This window comes from Alternaria burnsii (assembly GCF_013036055.1).
Source record: "Alternaria burnsii strain CBS107.38 chromosome Unknown 697, whole genome shotgun sequence".
NCBI classification, from domain to species: Eukaryota; Fungi; Ascomycota; class Dothideomycetes; order Pleosporales; family Pleosporaceae; genus Alternaria; species Alternaria burnsii.
Genome location: NW_024066120.1, coordinates 112,679 through 128,852, shown reverse-complemented (window position 1 = coordinate 128,852; position 16,174 = coordinate 112,679). Strand labels below are relative to the sequence as shown.

The 16,174-nt window shown below is 50.2% G+C and overlaps 4 protein-coding genes across 4 annotated transcripts; all 4 read right to left on the bottom strand.

The window, feature by feature from the left end:
* Window positions 1-41: 41 nt before the first annotated feature.
* On the bottom strand, window positions 42-6,685 carry GT037_008856 (uncharacterized protein; the record flags this gene model as incomplete). The annotated part of the gene is made up of 3 exons (XM_038933903.1): window positions 42-1,266; window positions 1,350-5,330; window positions 5,379-6,685. 3 exons carry the CDS (start codon window positions 6,683-6,685, stop codon window positions 42-44), a joined length of 6,513 nt encoding a protein of 2,170 aa, XP_038783248.1.
* Window positions 6,686-8,160: 1,475 nt separating this feature from the next.
* On the bottom strand, window positions 8,161-10,701 carry GT037_008855 (uncharacterized protein; the record flags this gene model as incomplete). Its single annotated transcript, XM_038933902.1, has 2 exons — window positions 8,161-9,586; window positions 9,635-10,701. The coding sequence occupies 2 exons, from the start codon at window positions 10,699-10,701 to the stop codon at window positions 8,161-8,163; spliced, it is 2,493 nt and encodes an 830-aa protein (XP_038783247.1).
* Window positions 10,702-12,351: 1,650 nt separating this feature from the next.
* Window positions 12,352-13,725, bottom strand: GT037_008854 (uncharacterized protein; the record flags this gene model as incomplete). Its single annotated transcript, XM_038933901.1, has 3 exons — window positions 12,352-13,007; window positions 13,090-13,608; window positions 13,668-13,725. The coding sequence occupies 3 exons, from the start codon at window positions 13,723-13,725 to the stop codon at window positions 12,352-12,354; spliced, it is 1,233 nt and encodes a 410-aa protein (XP_038783246.1).
* A 665-nt stretch (window positions 13,726-14,390) lies between these two features.
* Window positions 14,391-15,985, bottom strand: GT037_008853 (glycoside hydrolase family 76 protein; the record flags this gene model as incomplete). Its single annotated transcript, XM_038933900.1, has 4 exons — window positions 14,391-14,981; window positions 15,034-15,516; window positions 15,566-15,810; window positions 15,880-15,985. The coding sequence occupies 4 exons, from the start codon at window positions 15,983-15,985 to the stop codon at window positions 14,391-14,393; spliced, it is 1,425 nt and encodes a 474-aa protein (XP_038783245.1).
* Window positions 15,986-16,174: the final 189 nt, after the last annotated feature.

Sequence of the window (16,174 nt, the reverse complement as noted above, 5' to 3'; positions counted from 1 at the left end):
TATTGGCCACGGTACGCCATACTATGGGGAAACATCATGTCTCACACCTCTCCAGGCAACTGCACGAGGTTTGCAATCGTATCCCAGCCTAATGGCACCAATATCCTCCATCCTCCCTTTGCAACACCATGTAGATATTTCACGTGATCCAATAGTGATAATCCCTCTGGCCGCTCGTAATCTCCACGCAAAGGTATCTTGACGGTACGTACCCCAGTCCAAGGTTGGCACTGTGCCTCTTCTCCACTGTTGGCAGGCTCACTACCAAGTTTGCCTTGCTCAGTCCAACGTTCTACCAACAGCCATCTGACGATCTCCGGGTGCCTACTTGCTGCTATATATGCATTAAATGCTCGACCTTGATACCCGTACTCTAGCTTCGCTCCGTGTCGAACAAGATATGCGACTGAGGGTATCCGTCCAGCACGACACGCGGCGAGAAGCGCTGTATCACCGTTGTTGCGTGTTGCTTCAAGTTGCGCACCAGCTTTGATACAAACCTGGATATAATCTGGGCCATCGTAAATTGCATGGTCAATGAACACTGTATCGCCATCCTCCGTTGCCATTGTTAGATACGAACGCCTGGTGGTCTCGGAACAATAGCAAAGGAACGAGCGCAGAGCATGGATCCCCGGCCCTAATTTGGGGGCTATATCCGCGCAAAAAATATGGGCCAGACTCAAACAGCGTGCGTAAACATATGTGGCGAGCTGTGCCTGTGACAATGCATAATATACTGGAGAATGCCTTTTGTCGTCAAGCTGGTAAGCGTCGGATCCGGCGTCGAGCAAGAACATGAACATCCCAAGTTTTTGTTTTCGAGCAGCATGATGTAATGCAGTTTGGCCAGCCAGGTCTGTAGTCACTAGGTCCGCTCCATGTTCAACTAACGTCGAGGCTGCCTGCACTGCTCCGCGCCTTGCAGCAGATATAAGTGGGGTCTTTTGGAAGAAGTCGATAGCGTCGAGTCTCGCTCCAGCTTTTAGCAGCTTTTCGACGAGAATGCTGTTATCAGCGGCCGCAGCATAGTGAAGTGGGGAGAACCCGTTTTCGTCTTTCACACCCGCATCAACGCCGTATTTGAGGAGGACATCTACGGCCTCCGAATTTCCGCTCGTAATAGCCACATGGAGCGTGGTGAAACCTGATTCCAATCCTGTCAACGAAACGGCATCTATATCTGTTGCATATCTTTCAAGACCTGCTTTCAAGGTCGAAGAAGGGCTTATGTCGAACGTGCTAAAGGTTGAGTGTAAACTCCCTCTATATGTATGTTAGAGAATTTCCTGGCGCGAATCCATTATAAACAAGCACCCTTGATCTACTTCTGCTTGATATCCACGTACCTAAACAGCGCTACATGCGCGAGAACGTGACTGGCAAGTATCTCGATTGCCCCAGGGTTATAGGCGGCCGCGATATGAAACGGTCGCCAGTAACCGAACCTCTGACTCCAATGTGTTTCATGCGATAGGCACTGCTCGAGAAGCTGCTCAAGTAGAGAGTTAAACATCGGCTTTTTAACGGCTATTTCAAGAGCTGAGGCCTCGAAACTCATACGATCGACCTCCTCACGTGAAACACCATTTGTAGAGGCGCCATGATCAAGGAACAACTTCGCAATGTCTAGTTGATTGTGAACTAGTGCAACGATGAGCGGCGTGTATCGAGTGCCTTTTTTGACCCTTTTGGGAAAGCATGGTGCAGCTGCGATGATTGACCTGCAGGCATCAAAATCTCCATTCACTATCGCCCTAAACAGGTTCCCAGATGACTTGAGTTGGTGCCTACGCCGAATACCTTCCATCACTGTAGGAGGAATTGGAACCCCGATATTGGGAAGAAGCTCGAGCAAATCTGCACAGATGGTCGGGTCTACTTGCATCTCGGGTGTGATTCCTGCTGAATCGGCAGAAAAGTCCGCTCCAGCTTCGACCAGCGCGATCGCGTTGTCAAGGCAGCCCAGCCTGAACGCAACGTGTAGCGCGGAGGTATTATGTATGCCACACTTTGCGTTGACATCTGCGCCATTGTTCAACAGCCATCTGGTCGTTTGAGGATGACTTATGCATACGGCAAAGTGAAGTGGAGTGGCGCCCTCCTGTGTTGTTGCATTGATGTTGTCCACTAGATCGTTGTCTTGCAAGAACTGAAGCATTTCTGAGCTGTGATTGTAGACCGCCAGATGCGCTAGAGTACCATGATGGTACGTTACTTGAGGGAGTGGACCGAGAGGGGCGTCATTAAGTGCAGAGAGCGGGACACTAAAGGCTACACAACGCTCCCACTTGTCTTGATCCTGTAAGAGTTGCCGTACGTATTTTGTTATAAAGATGTTTCCATTTGCCACAGCCTCGTGTATCGCAGTCCAACCGAAATCAGACGTGATTGTTAAGTCTGCATGGTAGGCCACAAGAACTTTGATGCATTCTAAGTCGCCTCTCTGAGCTGCTGAGTGAGCTGTGGTCCTGCAATGAGAGTCCTTGACGTTGGGATCAACGCCTCTTTTTAGAATCGCTTTCAACTTCGAAATGTTCGTGGCGGTCGGCAATTCCATTTCTTTGACCGGCTCTTGAATGAGCTTTGGCGAAACGCAAAGAACAAAATGCCTCAACGAGCCGTCTGCATGGAGCTTAGGGATTCGAACAGGGTCTGCATGAGTGAGGATCATATCGAAAGTTTTCTCCTTGATGGTGCCCTCTATGGCGATATCAATAGCCGAGTTTCCACCGTAGTCTTCACATGTAGCGTGGACATCTATTCCCAGGCCAAGTAGCTGCTTCAATGCGTCGTTGTCGGATTGAGTCATGGACCAGATTAATAATCGTACTGCTTCTGGATGAGTGGCGAAGAGACTCTTGACTGTGGTAGTCTTAGGGACGTGCCCTAGGACGGCCTTGACAAAGGGCAATATGGTCTCTTGGTCCTCTATGTTGGTCTTCGAAACAGTGTCTAGGCACGCCTTTATCGAAAGGGCGATGCCGGAGTTGGTGGTGGCCTCTTCGTAAACTTTCAATACACCTCGCTCTATCAGAACATCGAGCAAACCTATGAGGGTACCAAGCTCGGTAGACAGTGCTTGGCGAAGAAGACAATGTGGTATCGTCTTGGTACAGAAATAGAACCAAGCAAGGTTACCTGTCTTATCCTGAGTCATAGCACAAAAGGGCGTGATAAGTAGCTCCATGACTGAAAGATCAAGACTTGTGGAGTCAGATTTGGAGTATCCCAGCGCTTCCAGTCTCTGCGAGTGCTGATCAACTTCTAGGAAGTCGAGGAAGGGTGATCTTCCGTAGCTGTCAAGACGATCTACCTCGAGGCCATGGTCTAATAGTGTTCTCAGTATGCCAGGGGTCGTTTCCTGGGTAATAAAATACAGAGCACTTTGATTCTGGTCAGATCTGATGTCTAGGCTCGCACCCATTTCCACAAGTTCTCGAAAGATGTCTTCAAGACCAGTCGCTACAGCGGAATGAACAACTTGCGGATCCACCGCAAAGGTTTTTTCCGCCGGAAGTGACCTTAGAATCCGGGATGCGATATGACGTTGTCGATACAAGACTGCCTCCAAGAGTGGGGTTCTCCCTAGTTTGCTCTGCATGCAGAGGAAAGGATGATTCGATCCAAGTTCCGTAATGAGGATATCAAGAACGTCCAAGCGCCCCTCCTTAGCTGTGACATGCCAAACGCTTCTTCCATCGCAATCTACAATCTCGGTAGCATTACTTTGAACTAGCCGACGTAGTAGAGCTACTTCTTGTACGCCAGAATCGATAGCGCAATGCAAGACCGACCGTCCATGTTTGTCCAGATGAGCAGCATCGAAATGCTTGTCTAACAGTAGCTCCATACACTGTGTAGAGTTGTGTTCTGCCGCTATGTGAAGTAATGTTGCCGAGTGACATAGTCCCTTCATGTCGACAGTGAATCGCTCGTCCGTTGTGAGATGAACGAGATTTGACACTGGGCCATACTTAGCAGTATAAACGATAGCTTCAGCGTAAGCCTTGTCGCTCAACATTTTCATTGCACTTCTTGTCGTATCGACAGGCAAGCCGCTGGCCTCTAATTCAATATGCCTTGTTCGAGCAAGATCAAGTACCCGCAGCTTGACTTCCAAAGGGATCTTCGCATTCTCAGCATCATGAATAACATCGGAAAACTTCTTTATGAGCCTGCTGTCCGGAACCTTCTCAAGTCGCTCAATGGTTTCCGTTAATAGAGGCATACCATGACGAAGCATCTCGACCAGGTCTTCTTCCATTGTAACAGAAGATACTGCTGGATACAAAGCCTTAGTATCCACGCCCTCTGTGTTCCAGATGGCACCGTTTTTCAATAATACCGACAGGATACCTTGACCATCGTCGTCAGAGAGCCCTAGCTGAAGGCGAAGTGGCGGAGGTGGGTTGTGAAAGTCTCGATATATCTTCCTTTCGAAACTTGTGTCAAAGATCGCCAATTCCAATGGAGTGCCAAGCATGGATTTTTGATTTGCATCGCATCCTTCGTCGATTAGCCACTGACATACTGTTCCAAGACGTAACATAGCCGCAACATGTATGCTTCCAAACTCGTAAGAACAGACTTTGTTGAACCTCCCCTCTTTCCGAAGTTCAATTCCCGGATTCTGAATATTGTGTAGGACGAACCGGGTGAGACTGTGGGACTTCGGCGGACGAAACAGCCTTTGGAGGCGCTTTTGCAGATCCTCCTCGTGGGCAAATCTGTGGACGTAAATGATCAGGTGTCGTGATACATGTTCGTAGAATGGATGGTCCTCATAGTCTTTCTCAAAGTCAACAGGCGGCCTATTGAATGATGGAAGACATAGGTAATTCAGACAGGTCTTAGCCAAAGTGAGCTTGTCAATCGAGCTCAGGCGGAACTCGTTCAGTTCCGTATCGTTAGGGATGATGGCCTCCAGAAATTCTTGGACGGTAAAATGAGCCAACTCAAGTATAGTACTAGCACACCAAGAATTGTTCGTGTAATCGTAAATGCTACCGCTAGTTCTGCGAACTAAGCTTCCACAATATCGAAGAAGGTCTTCTAGATCAGGGCACGCCTCAGGATCCAAATCCTCGTCGTCCTCGTCTATAGCGACGATCTCCAACAACTGCTCGTCGGAGAGCGCGGGACGTTCAGCGTAGGCGATCCATTGTAAGGTCCTCCGTACCAGCGGTCTGGCGGACTTCTCCACACGCATCAGTACTCTTGCATACGTTTCGTTCAGAGTTGATGGTAAACACGTTAAGGCTTTACGACGAAGCGCATCTGTTGGCAGTTCGCAGAGGTGGTCGAGCTGGCAAGACACCCAACGGAACCTGTGGTGATAAGCAAATACATCAAAAAGCCTTACGAGCAACACTCACATGCCCTGTGCTCGTGTCACGAGCTGATGTACAATTTCGTCTTTCAGTTCCCTACTTTTCAGCCGAAGTTTCTTCTTTTTGAGCCTTTCTTCTATCTCGCTACGAACATAGTGTTCTACGTCTTCTGTGTGCGCAGCAATCTCAATGTGTTCGAACATGGGTGCTTCGAGTTCCGTACGGATATCAAGCTCGTCTCTGCTCAGAAAACACATAGAAATGACGGCGTGACCATCTCCTAGCGACCTCAGTGTACTCGCTACCGCACCAGCCTGCTCGTTGCACTCGTCAAGCCCATCCACTATCAGACGTACATCTTCAAAGTGATCCGACATTTTTCGGAGCAAATCGGTGAGCTCATCGACTTCGGGACTTCTTCGCAGCTGATGCTGTGGTCGCAGTTTATTGTCGTAGTCTTTGAGTAGCTGGAAGCAGCTTTCATGTTGCCGTGCGAGTTGCGATGCAAGGCTACTCAGGATCTGAACCACGTCTTGACTCATGGTATTCTTATAATCGCAGTAAAAGAACGCTACTGCTCTATCATCTGTAGCTTGCTTCAAGCATTGTTGGATGATCAAGCTCGAGAGAATCGTCTTACCGGCGCCGGGGATGCCGCTTAGCCAAAGATGCAAATTTGATCCTTGCATCCATTTGGTAAATTCATCAGTTCCAGTAAGCCAAAACCCGGTGGTGGCGTGTCTGATCCGCGTGTTAGTACGGAATGAATCTTCAGGATTGACAGAAAGGAAACTATCCAGGATCTTCTGGCGTTCCGCATTGACGACGATCTTGGTGTCAATGTTCTGTTGGTCTCGCAGTCTTGTCTCAAGGCTAGCAACATTCGAGAGCAGCTGATCTTGTTTCGAAAGACACTGAAGCAAAGCTGCCATAGTATCCGCAGATAGAGCGAAGTTGAGGTGATTTCGGTGACTGCGAATATCCTCGATAAACTTCTTTGCGTTCACAGATTTGAATGGCCAGCTGAGCTTGTGGATAGTGGCACGTATCTTGCCTTTGTCGAAGATAGCAGCTTTGTTCATTTTCTCGTCCAACCGGTAGAGGGTCGCGAGACAGGAGTTGATATGATCCGGACGGATCGAGATGTCTTGTAGGCTGCTCGTTTCCAGATCCTGAGCAATCAGATGGACGTTGTGGAGTACGCCATTGAGTGCAGCGATTTCGTTCTTAAGGTCTTGCACCTCTTTCTCTGCACTTTTCACATCCTTGACGTAGTGGTAGAGCTTGCGAAAGATTGCGTCACTCAAGGAGATGAGACCCGCGATCGAGCCTGCTACCGATAGAGGGTCCATTACATTGACGGAGGGGTGCAACCTCTGGAGACAAAGCCACAACGGCGTTCACGGGGACTCAGGCAGCTTATCATGATCTTTGGGACCTGAATGCACAAGGCTGAGATTCAGCCTCGCTCCATGCATGTGAAATGCAGCTGGTGGGGGCGCAGTAGCTAGCCAGTGATACGCAGGTCGGCCTTCTGAGACGCGTACATGACTTGCTGACTGCTCCTGTCGCAATACGGGTGGCGCCTTAGGTGGCTTCTTGTCTTTTTGTATGGTGGCACGCGCTGCAGGCAGACTGACGCTTTTTGCTAGAGTAAGTGGTGAGGGGGCAGAGGCCTGGCCGTAAGCGCAGACAGTAGTGGGATCGAATACGCAGCTATCATTGGTCAGAACACCCCGGTCAGGATCTCATCATCTCTCTTCCGTTATTGATTACAAACTAGATATTTTTCTCGTACTCTTACTCGTGGAAGGTAGCGCAGCTGCCTAACCGTCTTCGTTTCTCCATTACAACAAAATATGTAGCTTCATTCCAGACGCTGCTACAACAGTTTGCTGTGGCTGTGTCGCCTATGGCTTCTTCTCATCAGCTGTGGGACAGCTCAAGTACAGCGTTCAGCAGCGCATACTACCATGTCGTCACGTAAGAGCCAACACAAGGCATATCGCGCTGAAGTCAGAAGAATAGTGTAGTGACAATTGTACACAGCCGACATATTAAGCATATACCTGGGTATTGCTTTCGCAAGGATTCGGTGTGTTCTTATCCGGCGATAGAGTTGTTGAGGTACAAGGCCCCAGTGTTTGTCGGCCCCAGGGCGCAGGCTTCATGCAAAGCGGGGAACGAATCAGCCTCACCGTCCTGGTCGTTAGCCCCCACTTTCTGACGAAGACTATGAGCCAGCAATGCAAGCTAGGAAAGCCACCGATAATCTTTGAAAAGCTTGGTTGGGTCTTTTCTAGTTGTTGATCAACAACAGTTGCTTGCTCCGTACCTATGTAAGGTTCGCTGCGCCCTCATATATCCGCCTCACGTGCGCAACGATCATTTGCACATGGCTTTGAGTATATTATCACGCATGAAAAGCTGTGGCTGATATGCCTGGGAGATCAATGTGTGTTCTGCTCGATCTAGCTAGCAAATATACTATCGTAGTGCAGTAGAATGTGTTGATAAAGAGATCTATTTGATATATCGTATTGACAAAATTATGTCTAAAGTCGGGGTATCGCTGTAAACGAGAGGTTGAAGCTCGAAGTCGTTTTGGGTATAGGGTATCGTGAGGTCGTAAGGTCGTGAGGTAGGGGTATTGTAGAAGCAAGAGATGAGTCAGGCTTGACCGTAGGTATGCCTATTCTATGGGAGGACAGGAACGGAAAGCAAGAGGGTCAAATATACAAAAACGACGCGATTGTAAGAAGCAGCATTGCGCAAGGAGAAAGCAAGTTCTGCTGGGGATTCTCGACTCAGGTGGCGGAGACAAATCTCAGAGTAGCTTGAAAGTTTCTTCTTGACAATGGACCCCGAAGGCTTCATCGTCCATCTTACCGTAGATGTATGTCTCCCCGACGAATCGATAGCCAAGGTGATCACCCGAGCTATTTTCAGTTGGTCGGAGGATTACGGGAACGCTGCCACCATACAAAATGGCAATCACATCCCCTCTTTCAGTCAAAGGTGGTCCGAAGCCAACGAGCTCGTCGTGGTTCGAGCCGCAATCCTTGGACGCAGCACTACAGATAGGATCGCCTCTGAGGAAAGATCGGTTCCATGTGACGGCGCGTACGCGACAGAGGTAGTCGTACACTAGGTCTTGAGAACCGGTCTGGAGCTTTCGACGTAGTATATTGCCGAGGTTTATGTGGCCGTTGTTTGTTTGGTAAGCAAGACAGTGCTGACATGCTGTCTTGTACCAAGGAGGAGGTGGGCCTCCTTGCGGATCACGGTCTGCGACTAGTGTTTGCCAGAGCTTAGCAGGAACTTCGGCGATCTCTTTGGCATTTTTGTCGAAAACCCAGCCTAGACATTCCAAGCAGTCTTTGGTGATTACGCCATCCGGAAACGGATCGGTGCGGAACGAGACCGACCCGATCATGACACCTTTGACGTACATTGACATGTCGTGAGTGACCTGAGCTGGTATTGTGGAACTGCGTTGGACTGGGCTCTGCGGAAATGTAACCTCGGCTTGCTTGTACCGCCTGCCACAGGCATTGTAGTTGTTGCTGCCAGGTAGACCAACAAAGCTATCACCGGCCTTTCGACCACGAAACATGTCTTCACCTTTTCCCCAGGCAGAGTCTTCCGCGAACAGGATCCAAGAAGGGAGATGAACGAGCCGAGGCGTCGTCGGCGTTGGTTCTTTCCGCTCCTTAAGCGCCCAGTGGCGGCAGATTATATCAATGGATCCCGTGGTCTCTATGACCCATTGAACAAAGTCGCGATAGATCTCGAAAAGATCATGGCTGTAATTTGGGGTGGGCGGTAGCTTGTGGGATTCTGCGAGTCGCAAGTCGTACCTGGTCACTTCCTTCGATATGCTTCTAAAGGCGTTGATCGTATCGCGCGGATCAGACGTATCAAACCCCGCCAAAGAGCATACCAAGCTCTCTAACCCTCTCGTAGACTCCAGCGAGCCATCGGTACGCTTACGAAACAGAGTCGATGTCATGTCCACCAACAGCTTGGCACCAAGATGCTCGATCTCCAGAGTTGAATCATCGTTCAAGTAACTGCGCTTGGTTTGAGAAGATTCGTAATGCAGCATGAGTCGAGACTTCAAGACGTCAAAGTGTCGGTGGAAGATGGCGATAGCAGTTTGGAAGTCACTCCAATCGCGCACATGCTTGCCGCAGTGAACCGAAGCGGACTGAGCGAACGCCAGCTCTTGTATAACCCAGCGTCTCGAAAACCTGTACGCAATCAGCATGTGTGGTTACTTTGACTTATGCTGCACTTACCAGCTCCATTTCAGAAGTTCGTACAAACTTGCCCAGTCTTTGGTATAGTTGTCGCCAGTCAAAAGCTCGGAGAGGTTGTCCGGGTCAATGACCTTTGGAATAAAAGCCATGGCCCTGTTCGGAACCAAGTCACCGGGGCTATCAGAACCGAGCCACACATTGACATTGTAGGCTTTGCGATAAATTTGCGCCATCTTGAGCACTTGTTCTTCTTTCTCCTTGTTGTCAAACTGGTTAATGCACAGCGCATCTACCCAAAGCGCGACGGTGTGGGTTTCTTTCCGCAGGTGTCTGAGCGCTTCGTAGAGATTCGGTTTCACCTTAATCATCTTGTCCCGCGCGATTGCTTGAAGAGCACCGACTGCCTTCGCGATAGACTTGACAGGAATTGAAGCTGGATCATCCTGAACAATGATGGTGTTGTCGTCGTTGCTGTTGCCCCAATTGTACGAAAGGGCAGAGTAAGGAAAGTGCTCGCTTCCCAGGTCATCGTCACTTACGACCAGCAGTGAAGCGTTGATCTGATCGTCGAAGGAACCAGGCTTTATGAGTAGAAGACGGACCTGATTCTCAGGTATGCGCTTGTAACTGTACATCTTGCTGATCTGGCCTATCGCGTCTGCCCACTTGGTGCTTTTTGACGAGCCTGTTGGCTCACTCGTGGGCGTATTGAAGCCACCTCTATTGATCAGGACAGCTGAACGTGATGCCCATGAGTGTTTGGAAAGGGCTATAGGCGGAGTCGATGGCACGGCGCGCTCGATTGGAGGGTTGTGAGGTTGAACAGCAAATTTGACAAGAGATCGAGGTGTTTTCGGCGTAACATTGGCTTGCGCTTCTGGCTCACCGCCAGGACTGCATACGGGAAGCGGCTTGGATGAACGGGCAATAGTCTGTTCTCGTCTGACCGACGGCGATGTGTGAGGTGGAGATTGCGGACCGACTCTCGCTCGGGCGGAAGCTGTCGAGCGACGAGTGACCCTCCGCGCACAATCAGGGGGCTCATATTGGGATTCAGAGTGTGGTCGCTTCTTAGTGGAGTTGGGTGTCTGTTTCTTGGGAGGCATATTGGAATGTCGAGGGTATGCCGACCCAAATGATAGACGATGCACCAACGTTCAAGTACACGGATAAGAGTCACATATCAGTGCTACAGCAAAGATGTTACTGCCTGATGACGACACGCATTCAATTGGTGGCGCACCGCAGAGAGCCTTTGGCCTGTACATGGGAACGTCGAGGAGGCATCTGTGTGAGTGGAAAGTGAACTCATTGGGTGTGTGAACGATCCCCATATCCGTGCATTCATGCGCTGCGGTGGGTAGTCACTTTTTGTAATGGGGCATCGCCTGTCGGATCCTCGAAGGAGCCTAATCACCTAAGCTCAGCCTCCAAATGGCATACACACCCCAGCGTCGGGTATGGCTGACAGGAGAGCCATCACATGGGGGCATGATGCTAAGGTCTTGGACCCAGGCCAGTTGTGAGTAAAACGGGGCTCAAAGGTCCTGTTCTCAGCGGCGACTTGTCGAGATACAACGGCATGACCATAGGATCGGCGGTCGACCTCAGGGATATGGCCGAGCTTCGCTAACGATAGCGATCGATGGAATGTAGTGAATTACTGGGTGACAGGGTGTCAAGGATGGCGGTGTACGGGTCTTGAGGCGAAGAGGGGTTTTCCAAGATTGAGGCTGTGGCTTGGCATGCAGGGGAGTCCTCTACGGTGTTAGTCGTTCAGCCTTGTGGTTGTCGTCTAGATGTTGAAAGAAGCGAAGCGACAGGAACAGGCGGGGCTGTACCTGATCCTAGCAAGCAGATTAGTGGAACTGACGATAAGCTGTTTCAATGTTACTGCCGTTCGAAAAGATCAGCCCATCTTTGCGCTCCCAAGATGGCATCGAGTGTTGCGGCGCGGTTACCCACACGCATCCTGGTACGGTGTGTCTTTCGCGGAACAAGTCGAGCTGAAAAGCTGCTCGCTTGATCCCGTCTTTCTGCCTTTCTGCCTCGTAGCCATGGTCGCCTAATGGTGGATTGCCAATGTCACTTTGAGCAGCAACGTTTGTCTTCTACAGAATGAATGAGCATCTCCGAGGTCAGAAATAGAGGGAGGTGAAAAGATGAGATGAAATTCCAAGGCGCTGGCTTCTTATAAAAAAACCACTATGATAGCACTGACCGGACTCGTGTTGGATACCCACTCGGCTGCACTACGAAGCCTCAGCATCCTCAAAGCCCACCAAGCGGATGGGTAAAAAACGGTGTGTGCGAGCTGCAGCCGGGCTGTGTGCGTTTACGCCTATCGCGAAACGTTACATCCACGCTCACAGCCACTTACCAAGAGCACGCCGGTGAGGCGTTCTTTGTATCAACCTATGACGTTTATGATCCTTGACGGTGAGTTGCAGTTCTTGAGTCGTGGTCGGTGAATGGAGGGTGAAGATGGCAGCCTGGAAGGGCGCAGTGTTCGGAAAGGCCTTGGGGGCGGCTGGTCCATTGGACTAGCCGAAGCCAGAGTAACGCGTCTTCGCGAGGCCCCGGCCCATACACCGTCGCCGTTGTCGCGTCATGTCTTCCTCCATCAACTAACGTGTGGACAAAATCTCTTCAGAAAAATGATAATGGGAGGTGAATGCCAATGCAAAGTCCGATTTTGCCAGCATTCGGCTAATCCTTGTTCATATCTTCTCGACCTCCTATCTTCTTTCTCGATCTTACAGGACCTTTTTATATGCCTTTACGTGCTCAGACCACGTCTTCAACCATCTCTTCATAAACTCGCGTTGCATCGCCATGTGCTGCTCCTCCTTGTTGATATCCTCGTCCTTTTTTGCGTTCAACACTTGGTCCGTGTCCTTATCTGACCCCTTGTCTCCCTCCTTGTCTAACGTCCCATCCTCTTCTCCTTCATCCGACCCAGCGGAACCAAACTGGACAAAATCTTCTGCCTTGCCTAATCTCGCTGGCATTACTCTAGTATAATCTAGCCGTGGACCTTTCCGCGTATTATAATAGCTCCGAAACCGATTAGTGTAATCGTCAGTATCAGGTTCGTATTCAGCGTCGGATCCAGCCCTCTTCCGCTTCCTTGTGTCTCGGCGATGAAAGTCATGGCTATTGATCGCACGAAGCAATTTAATCCGCTGTTCAATATCTGGATACCACCTGCCAGTATCACGGTATCTCGTTTTGCGTGTGTAAGTCGCTCCCGGGTGCGCCCAAAAGCCTGTCGCAAGCTCGAATTCTACTTGTCTAGTACCTGGTGATTCAATCACCCGAACTGCCATCTCTTTGAATCCAGTAGCTTCCCGCGGCCTGAGACAACGCAGCGCCACCATGACCGGCAGAGCAAGCTCTCCAAATAAGATGCCTATTTTTTTTAGCAGTCGCAATGTCCTCGGTCGAAATATCAACTGGTGGTGCGCGATCAAACATTTTTTTCTGCAGCTTACGGCCAAAAGGCATGCTCTTCGTGCGATTCTTCTTCCAAGCTTCAAGTTCGGGGAACAAGTTATAAAGCCCATTGATGACAAGCTGCTCAAAAGGCACTGCGGTATAACCACGACCCCGTATACATCCATGCGCCAGATACTCAATGTCACCTTGCTTAGCACCGAGAAGATCCGGCACCCACCAGACAAGAACCTCGCCTTCTAATCTCGTGCGATCGATGACAGCGACATGAGGATTCCAGCCGGCACATGTGTCTCGGGCGAAGCAGAGAACCGCATGGAGAGATGCCGCCCAAGAGCTAAACTCTGTAAGAACCTCTTTATTATCATCGAAATGGTCCTTCACCATTTTGTACATTTCTTTCTCGGTCTTACCATAGACACTAGATCCTTTGTTGCCGTTCATGAAGCCTCGAGGTACGATCTCGGTTGCGTTGTTGATGGCTACGCTCGGGCCGCCGCCGCTTTGCCAATGGAACATTCGGAATAAGAATCGCGGAACATTGTTCTCTCGTAAGTCTATAGTCGCGTGTCTGATTAGTCATGCAACTGGTGAAAGGGGTGGAGTGTAATCTTACCTTCCCAGTGATCCCTCTCCTGACCAACAGTTTCGTTACTCGTAGCATCTAGAGTCATCGTCCAGATATACTATCTTATTTAGTTCAGTTCAAACTTGGTCTTCGTCAGACCCAAGTTCTTTATATATTCTCTACGCCATAGCTTATAGTTCAATGTCTTGAACAGTTCAGCACAACTTCATATAGACATTGTGTTTTAAAACTAGCACGACTCAAAAGTCTGATAGTGCGAGACATAGCTCGACCTCATCGCAGGGGAAAACTAACTAAATTTTAGTAGCATATCCATCCAACTACCTCCTCAAGCCGATGCGCAAGTTTCCAAATAGTGATTAATTCGGCGTTTCGAACAGAAATCTTCTTCGCCTATACCTTTTCCCAAGACCAACTACTCCCAACAACTAGCCCAACAACTAGCCCAACAACTAGCCCAACCTCGTACCACCAAACACCCACAATGGCCATACACACGATCGAACTAGCGTAAATAAAAAAGGAGGATACTCAATCATATTGCGTTCAGATAATCAAATATACACATGAATCTCCCTCCCACATATCCCATCCCCACCCATAACGCCATAAAAGAGCCATCGCAAAAGATTAAGCCCAGAACACACACGTATCATCCCATCATACCAGCATATATCTTGCAACGGGGGTATAACCAAAAAAAGAAAAAGGGAGCCCATTGGTCCTCCCCATCTTTCCACCCACCCTTCATTACATCAAAATCCACACAGCACCTCCCGCAAACAAGACAAACATCAAAATCGTCAATATCGCCGCCCCAGCCTTATCCGCCGTAGTGATTTCGCTCTGGAACTTGGGCAGACGATCATCATCGTTGCCACTACCCAGGCCAGGATTGCCCTCACTAGTACCGCCCGTATCACTACTATACGGCGGCGGCACCCGCTGGGCATTCAGCACTGAGATGACATTGAGCGCCGTCATTTGCGGGCCCACGCCACCAATGCCATCGAAACCGGTGGCATACCATTTCATACCGCACTGATGGGGTCCGCCGTTGTGTTGGGACGGTCCCTCACACGTTTGGGCAGCGGCAACGGCGGATTTCTGCAACTTGGGCAGGATCTGGGGCGTGAATTCAGGGGCCATTTGCATGGTGATGCCGAGCCAGCGGGCGAGGTAGGCTTTGAAGGATTCTTGATCTGCGTCGCAGACTTGGTTCGCTTCGCAAACTTCGACCATGACACCGCCTTTTTCTTCAGGGAAGAAGATGGCGACTTTGTTGATGAATTTGGTGAGTTCTGTGCGCCATTTTTCGGCGCCGTTGGTGTAGTTGTACATCTGCGATATGTTAGTATGCAGATTGTAGAGTGTACACGTGATGATATCTTACATATGCGGCTCCAGCAATCATGATACCGTAGTTGTAGGTCCAAGGCGTTTGGTCAGCGTCGTGGCATGGAGGATTCGTCGTAATGCTCGTTCCATCGTACACCTGCCCATCTCCAGGCAATATAGGACTCTGCGCCATCCAATCGAACGCCTTCTCCGCCCACCTCGCATACGTATCGTTCTTTGTGTACATTGCCAATCGAGCGCCGAGATGGAAAAGTCCTCCGTTGGAAGCAGTGTTTTTATACGTCCACCCATTAAGCCACGGATAGATCTGCCAGCGCATGCCACCGCCGCAAGTGCCATCCGAAACCTCCTTCTGGTAGCGGCCTACGAACTGATTGAAGACAGACTGTGTCATGGCGAGCCAACCGGGCTGGTCGGAGGGAGGGTCCTTGAGCTTGTACTCGGCGGCGGCGATCATGGAGAAGGCCCAGAAGACTTGGTCGTCATTGCCTTCGTTCTTGGACTGGTTCGAAGGCATCTGCAAAAGTTAGCGATACACTTCAGACACAGTACACACGGATGCATACCAGGTCGAGATGCTCTCCGAACTGGTGTATCAACCCCTCGCGAACCATCTCGTTGTACTGGTCGTCGCCGGTGTAGTGCCAGTAGTCGAGCAGCGTGCCGAACATAGCACCCGCCTGCCACCAGTAGTAGGGTGGGTAGAGGATACCGGGGTAACCTCCCAGTACGTGTATGCCTTTGTCGTCGATAGTCGCATACTGCGCAACGAGCTGTTTGGCGACCTGACTAGAAACATCCTTGATGGAAGCTGCGACACGACGTCAGTACATCTGGCATTCTGATAGATTTGCGCAGCTGCGCGACAACAGCGTCTTACCCTCGGAATTGGGATCGAGGACAATGGCCTGGGTGAAGGGTCGCACGACATCCGTTGACAACAGAGAGAGCGCCGCTAGCGCTCGCGCAGGGCTGAATAACCTCATCTCGACATGTGCCTTGCGGCTAGAACAATGCTAACGAATGGCTACCCCGCAAGTGCGTGAGACCAAGTGGGGAGAGTTGAGCACTCTGTGGCGGGATCAAGCAAACAAAGCAGCGAGAGAGAGGGAGAGAGGTGGTGTACAGGGCTGAGCTGCGAGGGTATACAGGAACAAGAAAGCGGAAGGCGGCTG